The 21103-nt window shown below is 40.1% G+C and overlaps 1 protein-coding gene across 1 annotated transcript in view; it reads left to right on the top strand.

Moving 5' to 3' along the window:
* The window catches only part of NFATC3 (nuclear factor of activated T cells 3), a 172695-nt gene extending 155015 nt beyond the window's left edge, over nucleotides 1-17680 (top strand). Inside the window, exon 10 of the mRNA XM_075837492.1 lies at nucleotides 16632-17680. Within this exon, the coding sequence (XP_075693607.1) occupies nucleotides 16632-16705 (74 nt within the window). The 3' untranslated portion in view covers nucleotides 16706-17680. The remainder of the gene's footprint in view (nucleotides 1-16631) is intronic.
* The last annotated feature ends 3423 nt before the right edge of the window (nucleotides 17681-21103 follow it).

Genomic DNA, 21103 nt, shown 5'->3' with positions numbered 1-21103 from the left:
AGCGTCTTCGAGTGGAATCCCCGGTCACAGAGTCGGCAACACTCTGTACGGGGATTCCGCTTCAGGAGTTGCTCATCAAGCGCTCCGTCCGGGAGCGGAATCCCCAGCCACACGGGGATTCCGCTCCTTCAGGGAACTACAGTAGCACTAGTCGATAGCAGAGCAGGGAGATACCTCCCTGCTCTGCTATACTGGCGTCACTACCGCTATAGCAGCAGCTGCTGCTAGCGGCGCCGCCGGCCATGGGGGGAATCTGTCCTGACGGACAGCACAGGAGCCCTCATGCCCAGTGTAGCCGCTAGTAGCTGCTATGGCTGCTACAGCGGTAGCAACGCCACTGAGTGAAGAAGTGGTCGGGCGGAAAGGCGACTGCTGAGTCGCAGGGCCAGGGCGCTTCTGAAACAAGAAGGGAAAGGGAGCCGGTGCAGCGCTCCCTTCCACCTGCTGGAGTGATGCGGCTCCAAAACGTAGTAAATCCCGCTACAAAATCAACATAAATTTGGTATTGTTGCAATCGTAACAAACTCCTGAATACAGTTATTGTGTTATTTATACCACATGGTAAACGGCGTAAATTTAGGACGCAAAAAAAGTGTGGCGAAATTGCTGTTTTTTTATATTACCCCCCCAAAAAAGTTAAAAAAAAGTTAATCAATAAATTATATGTACCCCAAAATGGTACTATTAAAAAAACAAAAAAGCCCTTATACAGCTATGTCGACGCAAAAATAAAGAAGTTATAGCTCTTTGAATGTGACGATGGAAAAACGTAAAAAATAGCTTGGCCATTAAGGTTTAAAATAGGCTGGTCATTAAAGGGTTAAACGCCAAAAGAACAACAAGACCCCATGCACACGACCGTAAAATCGCCCGTAACTACGTGCCTATTCATTTCTATGGCCAACGGACACCTTCCCGTATGTCTACGGGAAGGTGTTCCGTACAAACCTGCAGAAAAAAATAGGACATTTCATTTTACGGACCGTGGTCCTATACTTTATAATGGGAGCACGGCTCGTAAAAATGGCCGGCTGTCCGCGGCCGGCCGTGCCCGTAATTACGGGCACAGTCGTGTGCATGAAGCCTAAAGCCCATGCACATGACAGTAATTTTCATCAGTAATTACGAACCCATTCACTTTCATTGAACGCGGACACCTTTCCGTAGTGCTACGGGTGGGTGTCCGTGCCGTAGAAATGTTCAGAAAATTATGGAACATGTCCGTTCTTTTGCATTTTGTGGGCCGTGGTCCCATACTTTGTAAAGTGCTGAAATAATTATAGAACCTGTCCTATTCTGGTCGGTAATTACGGAAAGACTCTCCCATAGAAGTCTATGGGAGCTTCAGTAAATATGGACGGCTGCTGATGTGCATCTGTGAACCGTCCATATTTACGGAAGCATTGCTAGCCAACATGTTGATGACATCATTTGCAACCTCCCTCTTTTTGTACGGATCCGTATATACGGATGGAATACGGATGCGTTACGGACCATATTTACGGACACCCTTCCGTATATACGGATGAAATACAGATGCCTACGGATCGGTATTTACTGACAGTATTTCGGGATAGATGAAAATACTGTCGTGTGCATGGAGCCTCAAGCTGCGCAATTTAGTGCAGGAGGCACTGGACACCTGGCAGTGCAAGGCCCTGTCCGAAAAGTGGTTCTGTGGATATGATCAATGTGAATTGTGAGGAAAACCCCTTTGATTGGACACATGGGAAAACTTTATATTGGTTGGAGTCCCCCTTTTAACCCCTTCAGGAAACAGCCTGTTTTGACACAGACTATTTTTTTCAAATCGGACATATTTCACTTTAACAGTAATAACTTCGGAATGCTTTTACCTATCCAAGCGATTCTGAGATTGTTTTTCTCATGACATGTCATGTTATTTTCCAGGACTTTACAAGGCTTATAACTTCAGCAGCAATTTCTCATATTTTCAAGAAAATTTCAAAAGGCCATTTTTTCAGTTATCAGTTCACTTCTGAAGTGGCGTTGAGGGCCTTATATATTAGAAAGTCCCCATATATCACCCCATTTTAAAAACTGCAATCCTAAAAGTATTCAAAACAGCATTTAGAAAGTTTCTTAACACTTTCACTTCACTTTCATTTTTTCAAATCTGACATGTCATTTTATGTGGTAATTACTCTGGAATACTTCTACCTATCCAAGTGATTCTGATATTTTCTCGTGACATATTGTACTTTAAGTTAGTGGAAAAATTTGGTCAATAAATTCATTGCTTATTTGTGAAACACAACAAAATTGAAAGAAAATTATGATTTTTCTAATTTTAAATGTATCTGCTTGTAAAACAGATAGTAATTACTTTGTGTGGTATTACTATTTCACATATTCCATATGTCTACTTTATGTTTGCATCGTTTTTTTGAACACTCTTTCTTTTATTTTTCTAGGACGTTACAAGGCTTAGAACTTTAGCAGCAAATTCTCACATTTTCAAGAAAATGTCAAAAGGCTGTTTTTCAAGGACCAGTTCAGTTCTGAAGTGGCTTTGAGGGCCTTATATACTAGATAGACCCAATAAATCACCCCATTTTAAAAACTGCACCGCTCAAAGTATTCAAAACCGCATTCACAAAGTTTCTTAACCCTTTAGGCGTTTCACAGGAATTAAAGCAAAGTAGAGGGGAAATTTACAAATTCATATTTTTTTTGCCGAAATTCATTAGTAATAAAAAAAAATCTGTAACACAGAAGACTTTACCATAGAAATGCAACTCACTATTTATTGCCCAGGTTCTGCAGTTTTAGAAATATCCGACATGAGGCCCTAGGGCGCTAATGGACTGAAACACAGGCCTCAGAAGCAAAGGAGCACCTAGAGAATTTTGGGGCCTCCTTTTTTTTAGAATGTCAGGTTTGAAGAGGTCTTCTAGTGCCAAAACAGTGACACTGTTTTGGAAACTACGCCCCTCAAGGAATTTATCTACGGGTATAGTTTACATTTTGACCCCACAGGTTTTTTGCTATATTTATCGGAATTAGTCTGTGAAAATGAAAATGTACTTTTTCTGAAAAAACATAGACATTTTCAATATTTACAAGGAACAAAGAATAAAAAAGCACCCCAAAACTTGTAACGCTATTTCACCTGATTACGGCAATACCCCATATGTGGTAATAAACTGCTGTTTGGACCCACGACACGGCTCAGAAGGGAAGGAGCGCCATTTGGATTTTGGAACGCAGATTTTGCTGGATTGGTTTTCAGTGCCATGTTGCGTTTGCATCGCCCTGGAGGGACCAAAACAGTTAATATACTGGGAAACTGAAAATAAAATTATTTGCAGGCTGAAATTGGAAAAAGCTGTGATTTCTCCATTCCTTCTTGGGTTTCGTTTTTACGGTTTCACCGTGCGGTAAAAACAACAATTTTTTCTGAGAGTAAAAACTATTTGTTAAAAAAAACAAAAAACGTTTTGTTTTGCCACGTTCAAAGAGCCATAACTTTTTTATTTTTTGTTCGATTGAGCGGTGTGAGGGCTTATTTTTTGCCGGACGAGTTGTAGTTTGTATTTTTTGGTACATACAACATTTTGATCACTATTTATTACATTTTTAAAAAAAGCTAAGGTGACCAAGAAACTTCGATTTTGGCGTTTTAAATTCTTTAATTTTTACAGCGTTCACCGTGCAAATTAAATAATGGTATATTGTAATAGTTCGGACTTTTACAGATGCAGCGATACTAATTTTGTTTCTTTTTTACATCACTTTAGAGGAAAAATAGGAAAGGGGTTTTTTTTAACTTTAACCCCTTCCCGACATATGACACAGTTACGTCATAGCCGGGTAGGGGAAGTATGGAGGGCGCTCACGGAGTGAACCCGCTCCATACGATGCGGGTGTCGGCTGTATGTTACAGCCAACACTTCAGAGTAACAAGCAGCATCACGCTCTAGCACGATCCCGCTCGTTTAACTCGTTAAATGCTGCAATCAATAGCGACCGCAGCATTTAAATCGTGAGAAAGAGGGGGGCGGCCCCCTCTAACAGCTCATCACGCCCCCGCAACACAATCGCGGGGGGGGGGCGATGGTTGCTATGGCTGCCTGAGGGCCTAATGAAGGCCCCCAGGTCCGCCATCTTTGTACACCTATTAGGGCTTAATATATGCCTGTCAGAATCACAATATACTGCAATACATTAGTAGATCGCTGGTTGAAGTCCCCTAGGGGGACTAATAAAAAAAGTAAAAATGAGTTAAATAAAGTTTTGTTTTTTGTGTAAAAAAAAATAAAAATAATAAAAGTTCAAAAAACCCCCCTTTTCCCATTTTCCCACTAGAGCATAGTAAAAGAAAAAAATTAATAAACATAATTGGTTTCGCCGCGTCCGTAAAAGTCTGAGTTATTACAATATATCATTATTTAACCCGCACGGTGAACGCCGTAAAAAAATTAAATTAAATCTCTATTTTTTGGTCACCTAATCTCCCACAAACAATGAAATAAAAAGTGATCAAACCGTCGCATGTACACCAAAATGGTATTATTAAAAACTACAGCTTATCCCGCAAAAAATAAGCCCTCATACCACTTAATCAACGGAAAAATAAAAAAGTTATGACTTTCGGAATTTGGCGACACAAAATAAATTTTCTTTTTTACACTTAGGTTTTTACTTGTAAAAGTAGTCAAATATAGAAAAACTATATATATTTGGTATCGTCGTAATCGTATTGATCCACAGAATAAAGGTAACATGTTGTTTTAATTGCACAGTGAATTCCGTAAAAACGGCACGGAAAAAACCATGGAGGAATCGCTTTTTTTTCATTTTCTACCCCACAAATATTTTTTTTTCCCCTTTCCTAGTACATTATATGGCAAAATAAATTGTGCTACGAAAAACTACAACTCGTCCCGCAAAAATCAAGCCCTCATAGTACTATATCGACGGAAAAGTAAAGACATTATGGCATTTGGAAGGTGGGAAGGAAAAAACAAAAATTAAAATCTGAAAGTTGTTTACGACGGGAAGGGGTTCAGCAAATTATAATTTTTTTTACTAAAAATAACTTTATTTACTTTTTTTACACAGTTTATTAGTCCCCCTAGGGGACTTGAACCAGCGGTCATTAGATCGCTGGTACAATACACTGCAATACTAATGTGTTGCAGTATAATGTCCGTTTTACAGGCTCCTGTAACAGCGCGATCGTGGTTCCTGTCCGTTACTTCCGGGTGTCAGCTGTGATGCACAGGTGACACCTGCAGCATAAGGAGCGGGCTCAGCGCATGAGCCCGCTCCATATATAACCCCCCGCACCACGACATGCTATTAAGTCGTGGTGCGCGATGGGGTTAATGCGCAGTGGATGGTGCAAAGGGAAAATTACAATTTTCCACTGATATGCCATTTTAGTGCACAATATGTTGTGCCATTGAAGACAATACCTCATACAATGTTGAGCGGGTTGTCCCGGGTATAAAATGTCATATGTGGACGTGAACTGGTATTTGGGCACGCTATGGGATTCAGAAGGGGGGGAGCACCATTTGGCTTTCGGAGTGCAGATTTTGCTTGGTAGTTCTGTTTGGGGTTTTACTAGTATTTCAGTTTATAATGTGCGGGCATATGTAATCTGTGCGGAGTACATCAGGGCATAATAAGAGGGTATAATAATGCGGTAAATAAATAATAATTCATAGATGTGTGGCCAGTGTTTCACTGATAAATGGTGCCTGATCTTATCCGCTGTTAGGGTATGTGCACACGAGAACTGTCTTTTACGTCTGAAAAGACAGACTGTTTTCAGGAGAAAACAGCTGCGTCGTTTCAGACGTAAAAGCTCCTCGCATTATGCGAGGCGTCATTGACGCCTGTAATCTTGAGCTGCTCTTCATTGACTTCAATGAAGAACGGCTCAAATTACGTTGCAAAGAAGTGTCCTGCACTTCTTTGCCGAGGCAGTCATTTTACGCGTCGGCGTTTGACAGCTGTCAAACGATGACACGTAAATGACAGGTCGTCGGCAAACGCATTCAAATGAATGGGCAGATGTTTGCTGATGTATTGTAGCCGTATTTTCAGACGTAAAACGAGGCATAATACGCCTCGTTTACGCCTGAAAATAGGTCGTGTGAACCCAGCCTTAGAACGCTGTGCACAATTTCTGTCACTATGTTCTGAGAGCCAGAACTTTATTTTTTCTCCACCAGAGCTGTGTGAGGGCTTATCTGTTATTTGTTGCGGGACAATCTGTAGTTTTCATTGGTACCATTTTAGGCTACATGCGTGTTTTTTTAATTTTATTTTTTAATCACTTTATTACATTTTTTGGCAAGCAAGGTGACAAAAAACATAAATTCTGACTCTTTTTGTCTTTTTATTTACAAATTTTTTTACAGTGTTCACCGTGCGCTATTAATGACATTTTACTTTATTCTGCGGGTCGATACGATTACGGCAATACCATATGTATGTAGTGTTTTTATTTATGTTTTGCAGCATTTGCACAATAAAATCCCTTTTCTATAAAATAATTAATTTTTTGTGTCACCATATTCTGAGAGCCATAACTTTTTTATTTTCTAGTCAAAAAAGCTGTGTAAGGGCTTGTTTTTTGCAAGTCGGGTTGTAGTTTTTATTGGTACTATTTTGGGGTACATGCGACTTTTTCATCACTTTTTATTCTATATTTTGGGAGGGGTGGTGACAGAAAAAATTTTGATTTTGCCATTGGTTTTTACTTGATTTTTTTGCGGTGTTCACCATGCGGGAAAAATATTATAGTTTTATAGTTTGGGTCATTACAAATGCGGTGATACCAAATATGTGTACTTTTTTTTAACGGTTTAATTTTTTTCCTATAATAAAAGGCTTATTATTGGGTGGAAAAAGGCATGTTTTTGTAATTTTTTTAATTTATTTTACACTTTAATAAAACGTTTTTTAAATTCTATAATACATTACACTACCAGGTAGGTGACCTGAGAGTCACATTGACAGGAAGCCTATGAGGACCAGCCTCCAGCTTGTCCTGATAGGCTTCCATGCATGGCAGACCCGGAGGCCATTGTATGGCCTCCGGTTTTGCCATGACAACCAATGGAAGCATCGGTCCCCCATAAAGTTTGTTGTAGCAACAAACTTTCCAGTTTGTTTCTACAACAATCTTTCCCTGCGATCACATGATCGGGGCCTAAACCAATCAGGTCCCGATCATGTCTTCGGGACCAGAGGCCGGTGTTAACAGTGCGATCCGGGTGTCAGCGCTACTCTGAGACACCCAATCACTCTGTACAGAGCCAAGCAAGGGCCAACGTGAATTTACATTTGGCGGTCCGGAAGCGGTTAACCCATTAGGCGTATTACAGGAATTAAAGCAAAGTAGAGGTAAAATTTACAAATATGATTTTTTTGTGCCGGAATTCATTTGTAATTCTTTTTTCTGTACCACAGAAGGTTTTACCTGAGAAATGAAACTCAATATTTATTGCCCGGATTCTGTAGTTTTTAGAAATCGCACACTAGGGTCACATGTGGGATAATAGACTGAAACATCGGCCTCCGAATTAAAGGAACACCTAGTGGACTTTGTGGCCTCCTTTTTTTTTTAGAATATTTTAGGCACCACGTCCGGTTTGAAGAGGTCATGTGCCAAAACAGTGGAAACACCCCCAAAAGTGACCCCATTTTGGAAACTTCACCCCTCACTGAATTTATCTATGGGTATAGTGAGCATTTCGACCTTTTTGCTAAATTTATTGGAATTAGTCTTTGAAAATGAAAATCTACTGTTTATGAAAAAAGTAGACATTTTTAATTTTTACAAGGAATAAAGGAGAAAATGCACCCCAACACTTGGAAAGCAATTTCTCCCAATTTAAGGCAATACCCCATATTTGGTAATGAACTGCTATTTAGACACATGGCTGGACTTAGAAAGGAAGCAGCGCTATTTTGACTTTTGGAGATCACATTTAGCTGGAATGGTTTTCGGGTGTCATGTCGCATTTGCAAAGCCCCTGAGGGACCAGAGCAGTGGAAACACCCAAAAAGGGACCCCATTTGGGAAACTACACCCCTTAACCCCTGAGGGACCCAGGCATTTTTTTGATTTTCATTTCTTCCTCCATGCGTTCCAAAAACCGCAAGTTTTGTATTTTTCCATCAATGTAGCCATATGAGGTCTTGTTGTTTCTGCGGGATGAGATGCAGTCTTTAACGGTACCATTTATTGTACCATATATTATATTGGGAAACTGGGAAAAAATTATTTGTGGGGTGAAATAGGAAAAAAACAGATTCCACTGTCTTTTGAGAGGTTTTGTTTTTACGGCTTTCACCATACGGTAAACATGGCATTCTACCGTTCAATACGATAACGGCAATACCAAATTCTATATAGTTTTACTACTTTTACAAGGAAAAAACAAATTGTCAAAAAAAATAATGTGTTTTTGTCGCCACATTCTGTGAGCCATAACGTTTTTATTTTTCCATCGATGGAGAGGTATGAGGGATTATTTTTCGCGGGCCAGCTTTAATTTGTATTGGTATCACTTTGGGCTGCATGAGACCAAAAAACAGCGATTCTGGCGGCTTATATTTTTTATATCTTTACGGCATTCACAGTGTGCATTAAATAATGGTATAGTGTAATAGTTCAGACTTTTACTTTTGTATGATTTTTTATATTACAGAGGAATTTCTTTTTTCTTTTTACACTATTAAAAACGACAACTTTTTTTTACGCATTTCATTAGTCCCTCTAGGTTATTTGAACCAGCGATCGTTCGGTCCCTGGGCTGCCATGACAGCCATTGGCACCCCCCGATCTCTTTGGGGGGGCCGATGAGCTGTCAGATCGGGGAGCCCCCTGTTTGTAACATCTTAGAGGCTGCGATCGTGGTTGGTCGCATCATCTAAGGGGTTAAACAGCCAGGAACAGCGCGGTCCCTGTTCATGGCTTAGTCCCGTGTGTCCACTGTAAAACACAGCTGACACCCGCTGTGTACAGACCAGGCTCAGCGGGTGAGCCCGCACCGAACATTACCTCCACCACCTCTATTCAATAATACATCATGGCGCGGGAAGAGGATAAGGAATCTATCTAGGGGTATAGTGAGCATTTAGACCCCACATGTCTTTTGCATCATTTATTAGAATTCGGCCGTGAAAATGAATATTACATTTTTTTTTCCCACTAAAATGTTGAATTTTTTAATTTTCACAAGGGGTAAAGAAAAAAAAGCTGCCCAACATTTGTAAAGCAATTTCTCCCGAGTACAGCAATATCCCACATGTGGTCATAAATGTTTTTTTCATTACAAATGTATTAACCCTTTTCAGGACTGATCCATTTTTTTCGTTTTTCACTTCCCACCTGCCTAGAGCCATAACTTTTTTTCTTTTTCCGTCGGTAAAGTGGTGTGAGGGCTTATTTCTTGCGGGAGGAGTTGTAGTTTCTATTGACACCATTTAACCCATAATGCGTAGGCTTCCTGTCAGTGACAGCGGGTGTCAGCTGTGTATTACAGCTGATACCCGGGAATAACAGACAGAAACAGCGATCGCGCTGTTACAGAAACCTGTAAAAATCACAATATACTGCAATACATTAGTATTGCAGCGTATTCTACCAGTGATCTAATGATTGCTGGTTCAAGTCCCCTAGGGGGACTAATAAAATGTGTAAAAACAAAAGTAAATACTTGTTACAATTTTTTAAACTAATAATAATATTTAAAGTCCAAAAAGAGACCCTTTTCAATTTTTTCTCTCTAAAGTAATGTAAAAAAATACACAAAATTGGTATCACTGCGTCCGTAAAAATCCAATCTATTACAATATACCATTATTTAACTCGCACGGTGAACGCCATGAAAAATAAAGAATTTTAAACTGCAAAATCGCTGTTTTTTGGCCACCTTGGCTCTATCAAAAAATGTAATAAAAAGTGCTCAAAAAGTTGTATGTACAAAAAAATGGTACCAATAAAAACTACAGCTTGTACCGTAAAACATAAGCCCTCACACCACTCTATTGACAGAAAAATAAAAAAGTTATGGCTCTCGGAATGTGGGGAGGAAAAAGCGAAAAAGCAAAACATGGATCAGTTCAGAAAGGGTTAGTTACTTTCTAATGGAAAAACATTTATGACCACATGTGGGGTATAGCCATACTCGGGAGAAATTGCTTTACAAATGTTGGAGTGATTTTTCCTCCTTTTATCCTTTGTGAAATTGAAAAAATTCAACATTTTAGTGGAAATAATTATATTAACTTTCACGGCCTAATTCTAATAAATTCTACAAAAGATGTGTGGGGTCTAAATGCTCACTATACCCCTAGATAGATTCCTTAAGTGGTGTAGTTTCCCAAATGGTGTTACTTGTGGGGGGCTTCCACTGTTTTGGCCTCTCGGGGGGGTTGCAAATTCGACATGACACCCAAAAACTGTAGGGCTCAGAAGGGAGGGAGCGCCATTTGGCTGTGGGAGCGCAGATTTTGCTTGGTAGTAGTTTTTGTTTGGGGTTTTACTAGTATTTCAATTTATAATGTGGGGGCATATGTAAGCTGTGCGGAGTACATCACGGTATAATAAGAGGGAAGAATAATGGGTTAAATAAATAATAATTCACAGATCTGTGGCCAGCGTCGCACTGATAAATGGTGTCCAATCTTATCCACTTTTGGAACATTCTGCACATTTTGTGTCACCATATTCTGAGAGACAGAACTTTTTTATTTTTTCGTCACCGGAGCTGTGTGAGAGCTTATTTCTTGCGGGACAATCTGTAGTTTTCATTGGCACCATGTTTGGGTACATGCGACTTTTTTTTTATGACTTTTTATTCCATTTTTTGGCAAGAAAGGTGACCAAAAACCATCAATTCTGACTTGTTTTTATTATTATTTTATTTATTTTTTTAACAGTGTTCACCGTTTGCTATAAATGACATTTGTACTTTATTCTGTGGGTCGATACGATTATTTTTAAGTTTTGCCGTGTTTGCACAATAAAATCACTTTTCAAAAAAGATAATTAATTTTTTGTCACAATATTCTGGGAGCCATAGCTTCTTTTTTATTTTTCATTCAAAAAAGCTGTGTATGGGATTGTGTTTTGCGGGGAGGGTTGTAGTTTTGTATTCGTATTATTTTGGTGGTAAATGGGGCTTTTTTCATCACTTTTTATTCTATATTTTGGGAGGGGTGGTGACCAAAAAATAGTGATTTTGGCATTGTTTTTTATTTATTTTATTTGCGGTGTTCACCATGCGGGAAAAGTAACGTTCTAGTTTGGGTCATTACGAACGCGGTGATACCAAATGTGTACTTTTTTTTAACGTTTAAATATTTTCCCTAAATCAGACTTATTATAGGGAAAAAAAAAATTTTTTAATTCCTTCCCCCTTTGGCCACTTTTGACCTTCGTGACAGAGCCATATTTTTCAAATTCTGACGTGTTCATTTATGTGGTAATAACTTTGGAATGCTGTAGCAAGGTTCGGATAGCACTAGGTTTCGGCGTGGGTGCATAAGTAGGGGCCCAAGCCAATCCAATAGAGAGAAAGTACTGTGCACACCAGAATGGAAAGTCTTTTCCAAATGAATAATTTATTTATAGCCAGTGACAGTGCGACGTTTCGGTCAATACCGTGACCTTCCTCAGGCACTTTGTCAATGCTGGATCCTGTATTGATGGCGCATTTGTATGGAGGCTAACCGCTGGAGTGAGGCGCCTCACTCCAGCGGTTAGCCTCACTCCAGCGGTTAGCCGCCATACAAATGCGCAATCAATACTGGATCCAGCATTGACAAAGTGCCTGAGGAAGGTCACGGTACAGTGCGATGTTTCGGTCAATCACTGGCTATAAATGAATTATTTATTTGGAAAAGAATTTCCATTCTGGTGTGCATAGTACTTTCTCTCAACTTTGGAATGCTTTTACCTATACAAGCGATTATGAGACTGTTTTCTCGTGACACATTGGACTTTATGTTACTGGTAAAATTTGGCTGATACATTCAGTATTTAATTGTTAAAAAAAAAAACACCAAAATTGAGCTAAAAATGTGCATTTTTATCTATTTAAATATATCTGCTTGTAAGGCAAATCGTTACACCACACAAAATAGTTCCTAATTAACATTTCCCATATGTCTACTTTTAGATTGGCATAGTTTTTTGAGCATCCTTTTATTTTTTTAGAACATTACAAGAATTAAAGGGGTTTTTCCACCAGGGACATTTATGACATATCCACAGGGTATGTCCTAAATGTCAGAAAGATTCGGGTCCCACCTCTGCGACCCGCACCTATCTCTAGAACGGGGCCGCTAAACACCGTTCTACCTCTGTGTGTCAGCTGATTTCCAACCATGAAGGTGAAAACAGCGTAGCTCACGTGATACGGTGCTTCCGAAACTGCTATTCACTACTATGGGAGTTACCTTAAACAGCGTATCAAAGCGAGCTACGCTGTTTTCGTAACTCCTGACCATAGAGTCAGGAAGTTGCCGGGAGTCAGCGATAGCAGACAAAGCTAGAATAGGGTTTAGGGGGCCCTGTTCTAGAGATATATCCTGTTCTAGATATATCCTGTCGATATGTCATATATGTCCCTCGTGGGAAAACGCCTTTAAAGCAAAGTAGAGGTGAAATTTACAAATGTCATTTTTTTGGGCATAGATTCACTTTTAATTCATTTTTTTCTGTAACACAGAAGGTTTTACAAGAGAAAAGCAACTCAATATTTATTGCCCAGATTCTGCAGATTTTAGAAATATCCCACACGTTGCCCTAGTGTGCTAATGGACTGAAGCACAGGCCTCAGAAGCAAAGGAGCCACCTGGAGGATTTTGTGGCCTTCTTTTGATTAGATTATATTTCAGGCACCATGTCAGGTTAGAAGCGGTCTTGTGATGCCAAAACAAAGGAAACACCCCCAAAAAAGACCAAATTTTGCAAACTACACCTCACAAGGAATTCATCTAGGGGTGTAGTGAGCATTTTGACCCCACAGGTGTTTCATAGATTTTCTTAGAATTTGGATGCGAAAATAAAAAAAATTCCAATAAGATGTAGTCTTTCCTAAATAAAAAAAAAATCTATTTCCATAAGGAAGAAAAAGCCCCACAAAATTTCTAAAGCAGCTTTTCCAGAGTACAATAAATACCCCATATGTGGTGATAAACTGCTGTTTGGGCACACAGTAGGGCTCAGAAGGGAAGGAGCGCCATTTGGCTTTTGGAGTGCAGATTTTGCTGGATTGGTTTCTCGGCACCATGTCGCATTTGCAGAGCCCCTGAGGGACCAGTACAGTGGAAACTCCCCAAAAGTGACTCAATTTAGGATACTACACCCCTTGAGGAATTCATCTAGAGGTGTAGTGAGCATTTTGACTCCACAGGTGTTTCATAGTTTTTATTAGAATTGGGCAGTAAGAAAAAAACAATAAGACGTAGCTTTAGCTCAAAATTTGTCATTTTCTCAACAAATAAAGGAGAAAAAGCACCCCAACATTTGTAAAGCAATTTCTCCCGAGTACGGCTATACCCCATTTGTGGTCATAAACTGCTGTTTGGGCATACAGTAGGGCTCGGAACGGAAGGAGCGCCATTTGGCTTTTGGAGTGCGGATTTTGCTGGATTGGTTTCTGGGTGCTATGTCGCATTTGCAAAGCCCCTATTGGACCAGAACTATGGAAACCCCCTCAGAAGTGACCCCATTTTGGAAACTACACTCATCAAGGTATTCATCTACGTGTGTAGTCAGAATGTTAACCCCGCATGTGTTTTACAGAAATTAGTGTACACTTGATGTTGCAGAGTGAAAATGGCAATTTTTTTATAGGTATGCCAATATGTGCTGCCCAGCTTGTGCCACCATGAAAAGACTGCTGGTTTCCCGGTTTTAGAAACATCCTACATGTGGCCCTAATCTTTTGCCTTGACTATTGACAGGACTCGGGAATGAAAGAGTACCATGCAAAATTGAGGCCTAATTTGGCGACTTAGTATTGATTCACAATTGCAGAGACTCTAAAGTGAAATAATAAAAATAAACCCCTGAGAAGTGAATCCGTTTTGAAAACTACACCCCTCAAGGCATTTATTAAGGGGTGTAGTGAGCATTTTCACCCCACAGATCTTTTCCATAAATGATTGCGCTGCGGATGGTGCAAAGTAAAAATTGCAATTTTTTTCCCTACATATGGCATTTCAGTGGCAAATATGTTGTACCCAGTTTGTGCCACTGGAGACACATACCCCAAAAACTGTTAAAAGGGTTCTCCCTGATTTGGCGATGCCGTGGATGTAAACTGCTGTTTGGGCACGCTGTAGAGTTTAGAAAGGAGGGAGCGCCATTTGGCTTTTGGAGCGTGGGTTTTGCTTGGTAGTAGTTTTTGTTTGGAGTTTTACTGGTATTTTAGTTTATAATGTGGCGCCATACGTAAGCTGTGCAGAGTAGATCAGGGGCATAGTCAGGTGGTATAATAATGGGGTAAAAAAAAAAATAAAAATAATCCATAGATGTGTGTTACGCGGTGAAGCAATCCTTTCTGCACAGGCCGGTGTCTCACTAATAGATGGTGTCCTTTCTTATCCCCCTTTTGATCCACACTCCGCACCTTTACAGTTTGGGGAATTTTGCTGGGAAGTGTTGTCCTGGTATAATACGGGCACCCTCGCTTCCAGCAGATATGTTTGAGTCCTCCTCCTTCCTGGTTCCCTAATTTTAAGGCCTTGATAAATCGCATCTTGAAACATGAGAAATGTTCCCCTCGGGCCTGCACAACCGCATATTTTTCTTTCCTGACTTATTGAAGCCTTAACTTATTTTATATTTTCATAGACGTAGTGGGTTATTTTTCTGTAGCAAAAAACTAGCTACGTCCAAAATGTTTTCAATTGTAGTGGACTATATAGCTTAAAGGCCGTATTGTTCCACATTGGATTGTTAAAAGAACTAAGCACAGCGCGTTTCGCCCGCATTCTGGCGTCTTCTAGGGGTCTGGATGCGAGCCAGCGAATTCTTGCGACACTACAGCGTAGCCTCGCTGGGCTTAGCTTAGCAGTGGAGCGTAATTCAGCACTCCACTGGTTTTCCTCTTACCTCACCTTGGAGGTTAATCATACTTACCTAGGTGGTGTACACCATTGTGGTCTATCGCTCACATAATCTATTGTGTGATTGGTGGCCCCTTCCTCATCACTTCATATACTGCAAAGGTTAGGTCATGTCGTATCTTTTGCTTTTTACAGTCCGTGCTCCCATACTTTTATTGGAGAACGAGCTGAAAATGCGAGCGTCCGTCAGCGGACGGCCGTGCCTGCGATCGCAGCCCGTGATTACAGGTACGGCCGTGTGCATGAGGCCTTACAGTCACATTTTACACACAGAATTCTGTCAAATCTGACTGTTCAGTGAGCAGATAACACAGACATTAGTACACGCAGCACAGTAATTTTCTGTGCAGGTACTGATCTGCAAGGACCTTCTAGCCACGCCCCCTCCTATGTACAGAGTCGCTAGAAGAGCAGATTCCACACCATTAACCCCTGCCTCTCCACATCTGTGTTGTCTGGTGAGTTCAGGGAAGGGTGAGAGCAGTAAAGCTGCCAATATCTTGTATTTCTGTGTCTGACGTTGTTATGGGGCACTGTGGCTCGCATTGTATTGGGGCACTGACTGGCATTGTTATGGGGCACCGTGGATGGCATTATATTGAAGCACTGTAGCTGCCATCGTTATGGGGCACTGGCTGGCATTGTATTGGATGCACTGACTGGCATTGTATTGGGGCAATGTGGTAGCTTATTGTCTCAATATTACCCAGGAAATGTACAGTTAAAGGCAAAACTCTTTTTTTTTTTCTTCTCTTTTGTGCTACAATTTATGGGTGCGTCTTATGGTCCAGTGCTTCTTATAGTCCGAAAAATACGGTAAATCAAATTTTAATGTGCTGTACCCAAAAGATTACACCTGAAGAAATTACAATTCTTCACACAAACAAGCCCTCCTGTAGATGCTTTAACCTGAAAATAAAAAAGTTATGACCGATGGAATGCAAAGACACAAAACCAAATTGTTATTCTGGTCTCCAGGACCAATCGATTGGGTCTTATACAGTTGAACGCACATTTCTAAGGACGTTTTTATTCAATACACATTTAGAAATTAAAGAATTTGGCCAATGTTCACAATTATTGCATGTTAGTTGCCTATTGGTTGGCACAACCATATTTCCATAGTTGGATTGGCAATAAGCTTGAAAATGCAATTAATGGCCTTCTAGTTTTAGCGTCCACCTTTCGCTAAAACAGAAAATGTTATAATTCAGCACTTTTTTTTCTAGCACAGAGATGTGATATCCTGTGGAATTTCACAAGACTTGAAACACAAGGCTGAGGTGGGATAATAAATAAGGAGATTAAACAGTTATTTTGGTATTTCTTCCTGAAGGTTTGCTACCCCTAAAAATGAGTTTTATATACTTTTTCATGACCATCCATCCAGTAATCGAGCACCAGTGTAGCGCCATTGTTGTCAGATGAAAGGATTTTAACTTGGTGAAGACGGAATTTCTACTATAAATGTTAACTGTACTATTTTTTTTTTTTTATTGCAGTTAATGAAATCATAGGACGTGACATGTCTCATGGAGCCGCAAGGACACAAAGAGAATGCCATAAGCTCCTGTAGTCTAATATGACTGATACCTGAAAATAAATTAAAAATTCTCTGTGGCAGAAGAAAGAATGATATGACTACAATGAAAAGTCTACGGTCATCGCTATTGAACCCCGACATGTCTCTGAATTTCTGTGCTTCCAGCTTTGTTGCCTTTGTCTCCTTGGGGAGATTTTTTTACTCTTTAAAATTCTCCATAATATAAATCATGGACACAAGTAGCTGCTTGCAAGTATTTCACAGTTGCTGTTAAATTTCTTATAATTTTAAGCTGTGTTGAAGTTTTTTCAGCTGTTAGGAATCTGACATTTGCGTCCTTATCTGGAATTGTAAATATTTGAAGGGGCCCTATCATGTTGAAAATGCAGACCAATCTGCCAGCAGCATGTTATAGAGCAGGTGGAGCTGAGTAGGTTGTTATAGCGTTTTGTAGCAAAAGAATCCGTATAACTTATAATTTATTCAGTTAAACCTCTGCACATTCTGGTCTTAGGCGTCCAGTGGGCGGTCCTAATCACTAATTGACAGCCTTCGATGTATGTGTGAATAGAGATGTCTGTCAATCATTGTGTAGGACCGCCCACTTGACTCCTAAGCTAAAAATGAAAAGAGATTTAGATGAATAAATTACAAATTATACTGAATCTATTGTTACAAAAATATACATCAACCTGCTCAGGCCCCCTTGCTCTATAACATGCTGCCCATAGATTGGACTGCATTTTCAACGTGACTAGTTCCATTTGATCCCAAAAGTTAGTTTAAAGTGTCACTGTCACTGCATTTTTATTACATAAGTGAATGACCCAGTATACGCAGCCTCTGTTTGTAGCTAGCAAATGTAACACTTTTGTCTGATTGTGCGCACATTTGGAAGACGAGTACGTTTCTGCAGGACGAGGCTTGCCAACTGGGGACAAAAGTGAAGATTGAATTCTTAGGCCAGGATCACATGTACACAGTTTTGATGCAGTTGTTGGCTCCGTTTTTGTTTTTTTTTAGCCAAACACAGGAGTGGATGCAAAATAAAGTAGACGCATCAGTCTTTTCTTTTTACCTTTCTTTCCTTCGTGTGTGTGATCCTGGCTTAAATCCATCTTCAATTTGCTTCCTCTAGTCTAGAGGCAGCCTTGTCCTGCAGAAATCTATGGATTTAACAAATCTGTGCTTGTATAGAAGCAAACTCTGTAACAGAGGAACATCTGAGAACTCTATTACATTATAATATTAATCGGCGTTCATTTCTGTATAAAATGTAGTGATATTGATACTTTTAATATAAAAATGTGCAAATATAAAATAGAAATAAGTGTAAAGATTTCCATTCTTTCAATACACATTAGAACAAATTTACAAATCTATTCTACTGTTCAAGTAAGGATTCACTTTTGTGCAACTACTGGACAGTGTAGGGATTGCAGAACATTAAAAAGTCAGGGTAAGAAATATGTACTAAAAACCACATTTTTAGGTTCTGCAATCCCCACATTGGCCAGAAGTTGCACAACGTAGGGGCTATCAGGAAAAATAATTTCAGTATCCAGGTTCTGTCATCAAGTGTTACAAATAGATCTATATGATACCTGCTGACAATATATGTATCACCAATCTGGGAGGGGGATGAGAGCTGAATATGCTGATGTAGGAATTGGAAACCGTCCCCACACTTGGTGTTTAGTTTGAATTTTTAACATGTGCGGGAGGATGGCAGCCCAGCGTTAGGCCACTTTCACGTAGGTGTTTTTTGATTTGCATGTGAATGGGCTTCGCAAGTAGCATTCTTCTTATTTTAGATGAAAACGCAGATAATTAACTCCCATTGAATGACAGTGGGGCTGATCCTCGTGTGGGTCCGCTGCACACACACACACACACCGGCACATTCGCAGTGGAATTTCGAGGGCCAGCTTTGGATTTCTACTGCGGAAATACACATCGGATTTCAAACCGGCGTGAACAGTTGTACTTTTTCTCTGTGCTTGTTCCACTCCTAGGTTGGCTCACAAATACTGATACAAAATACTGACCAAAACACACCCGTGTGAAAGTGGCCTTAGAAAAGTGCTCTGTGTAGTATTAATGGCCTAGAGCAGCTAATAACTGTATATCACTGGAGCTCAACAAAAGTCAAACTGCATTTTAATTCTGTAGAAAAGAAGACGACAAAGAACTATTTTAGCCGTCAATTTTTTTTTTTGTAAATTTATAGAAAATCAAGGCAAACTATCCATTGATTGTCATGAACAGCAATACATTTCTTCATTACCTGTTTCATACATTTTTACCATTGTATTTTGGCTTTGCAGCGAACAACTTTGTAATTGGCCATATTGTGCTAAAAGTGCCGTGCCTTTCCAGAGGACGGGTTCTTCTCTCCGGACATGTCTGTTTTAACAAAATACATGTTTTCCCTATGAAAAAAAATATTCTGGAGCATTTTTATCTTAGAACCCTGTGTTCTGCCATTCCTTTGTTATCCCTTGTGGAAATGTACAAATTGATGTTACAATTGTTCTTGTCAATGGGGCAACTCCCTACGCACTCTGTCAGGTCTGAATGTACAGTAACAGGCTGTGTTTGGGCACACCACATTGACAAGGGGAGTTGTCAAATCATACGTTCACAAGGGGAGTAGTCAATACTTGCATTTCCAGGAGGAGCAGCCCAACGCAGAGTTCAAAGAAAAGGGTCTCAGGAATTGTTGTTTAATGGGGGATATTAGTGTGTACTAAAACACACGTCAGGGAGATGACAGGTCCTCTTTAATACAAACTTGCCACTAGCCAACCTGCTATAAAGTAAAGGTAATTTTGTTGCCTTTTTAAGCACCTAAGCTTCTCACTAAGGCGGAATTCAGTCGACCGTAGATTACGTCCGCGTGACGGCCATTAAAACAACGGGCGTCACGCGGATGCATGTATTTCAATATGGCCGTTGTTTCCACAGACCGTGTGAAGGGTCCGTTGAAGGATAGAACATGTCCTATTTTGTTCCGTTTTCACGGATCCCTCCATAGACTCAAGTCTATGGGGATCTGTGAAAGTGGAACCCATACGGGGGCACCTCGGCCGTGAAAAACGTCATGTTTTTAACGTCCGTTTCCCCGTCATGTGAATTTAGCCGAAATGCAAGGGCTTGAACACCAGTGCGCCACATAAGCTAAGCAGCCCACCTTCCTTCTAGCAACCTTCTAGTTTGATACACTTCACCAAGATTGTTGGTATGCAGAAGGTGGCGTGGTTCAATAGATGTACTATGCCACCTATTCAAATTTAGGAAGTTCAGGCTTTTTTTGCATATATGGTGGTCTGAATCACTGCAAACACAGATTGAGGGCGAGGGGCAGGTTAGTAGGTGCAGTTAGCGCTTACTAATTTTTTGGGGCCCTTTTAAATATGCTTTCACTTTTTAGCAGTCTTTAGTTTGCTTTTAGTGGACTTTCTGTCAGTCTGTATAGAAATAACTTATTTCCTCTCAATTATGTTAACTGTGCTAAATGGATACTCCAGTTGTATAGAGTTCTAACCAGTTTTCACCTATCCACTGGATAGATAACTAGTAGGTCGGTGGGGATTGCCAAAATGGGGGGGGGGGTCTGTTTTTCCCACATTAAAGTGGAGCGGTGGTCAAGCATGCGCACTGCTGCGCCATTCACTTTCTACGAGACTGACTGAGATAGCCGAGCACTGTACTCTGCTATCTCCGTCCCATAGAAAGTGAATGAAGTGGCAGTGCATCCTTGACCACTGCTCCATTTCAACAAGGGAAAAGGGACCCCACATTCTGGCAATCTGTGGGGGGTTCCAGCGGTTAGATTCCCACCGATCTACCAGTTATCAATTATCCAGAAGCTAGGTGAAAACTGGTAAGAAAAAATGTGCAACCAGAATAACCCTTTCAAATATTTTCAGTTCTTAAAAATTGGAGCAATTAGGACTTGTCAGCGTAAGTTATTCCGGTTTTGTTTTCCAAAACTGACTTTTCAAAGGAAATAACCAGTTTTCAATAGTGAGTGTGTGGTCTCTCAAGACTTAGTGACTTGGTAAATCAGGTAGACCTTTATTTCACTTTAATTTTAGGCAAGTTCTAATTTTTTGCAAATCCTATGCTAGTCTGAGGTACGGTCCTATTTTCTACCAACTATCTCTTAAATATATTCCGAGGTGGAAATGTATGTTAGTTTAAACGTCCATTGTTATTAGGCATTTTAATATAAGCAAACTTGTATTTTTAAAGGGTAACTGTCATTTCATAAGACTTTTGACATGTCATGGTGACATGTCAGAAGTTTTAATCAGCTTGGGGTCCGGGTGCTCAGACCACAACAATTTCTGAAACAAAGGAGCAGAAGCGCGCAGCGTCCCTTTAGCTGAAATGGTATAAGTTTGGCTGTTTTCGGGAAGAGTTGGC

Source organism: Rhinoderma darwinii, chromosome 9 (assembly GCF_050947455.1).
Source record: "Rhinoderma darwinii isolate aRhiDar2 chromosome 9, aRhiDar2.hap1, whole genome shotgun sequence".
Classification (NCBI taxonomy): Eukaryota; Metazoa; Chordata; class Amphibia; order Anura; family Rhinodermatidae; genus Rhinoderma; species Rhinoderma darwinii.
Note: the sequence above shows the minus strand (reverse complement) of the source record. Positions and strands in the feature narration are given on the sequence as shown.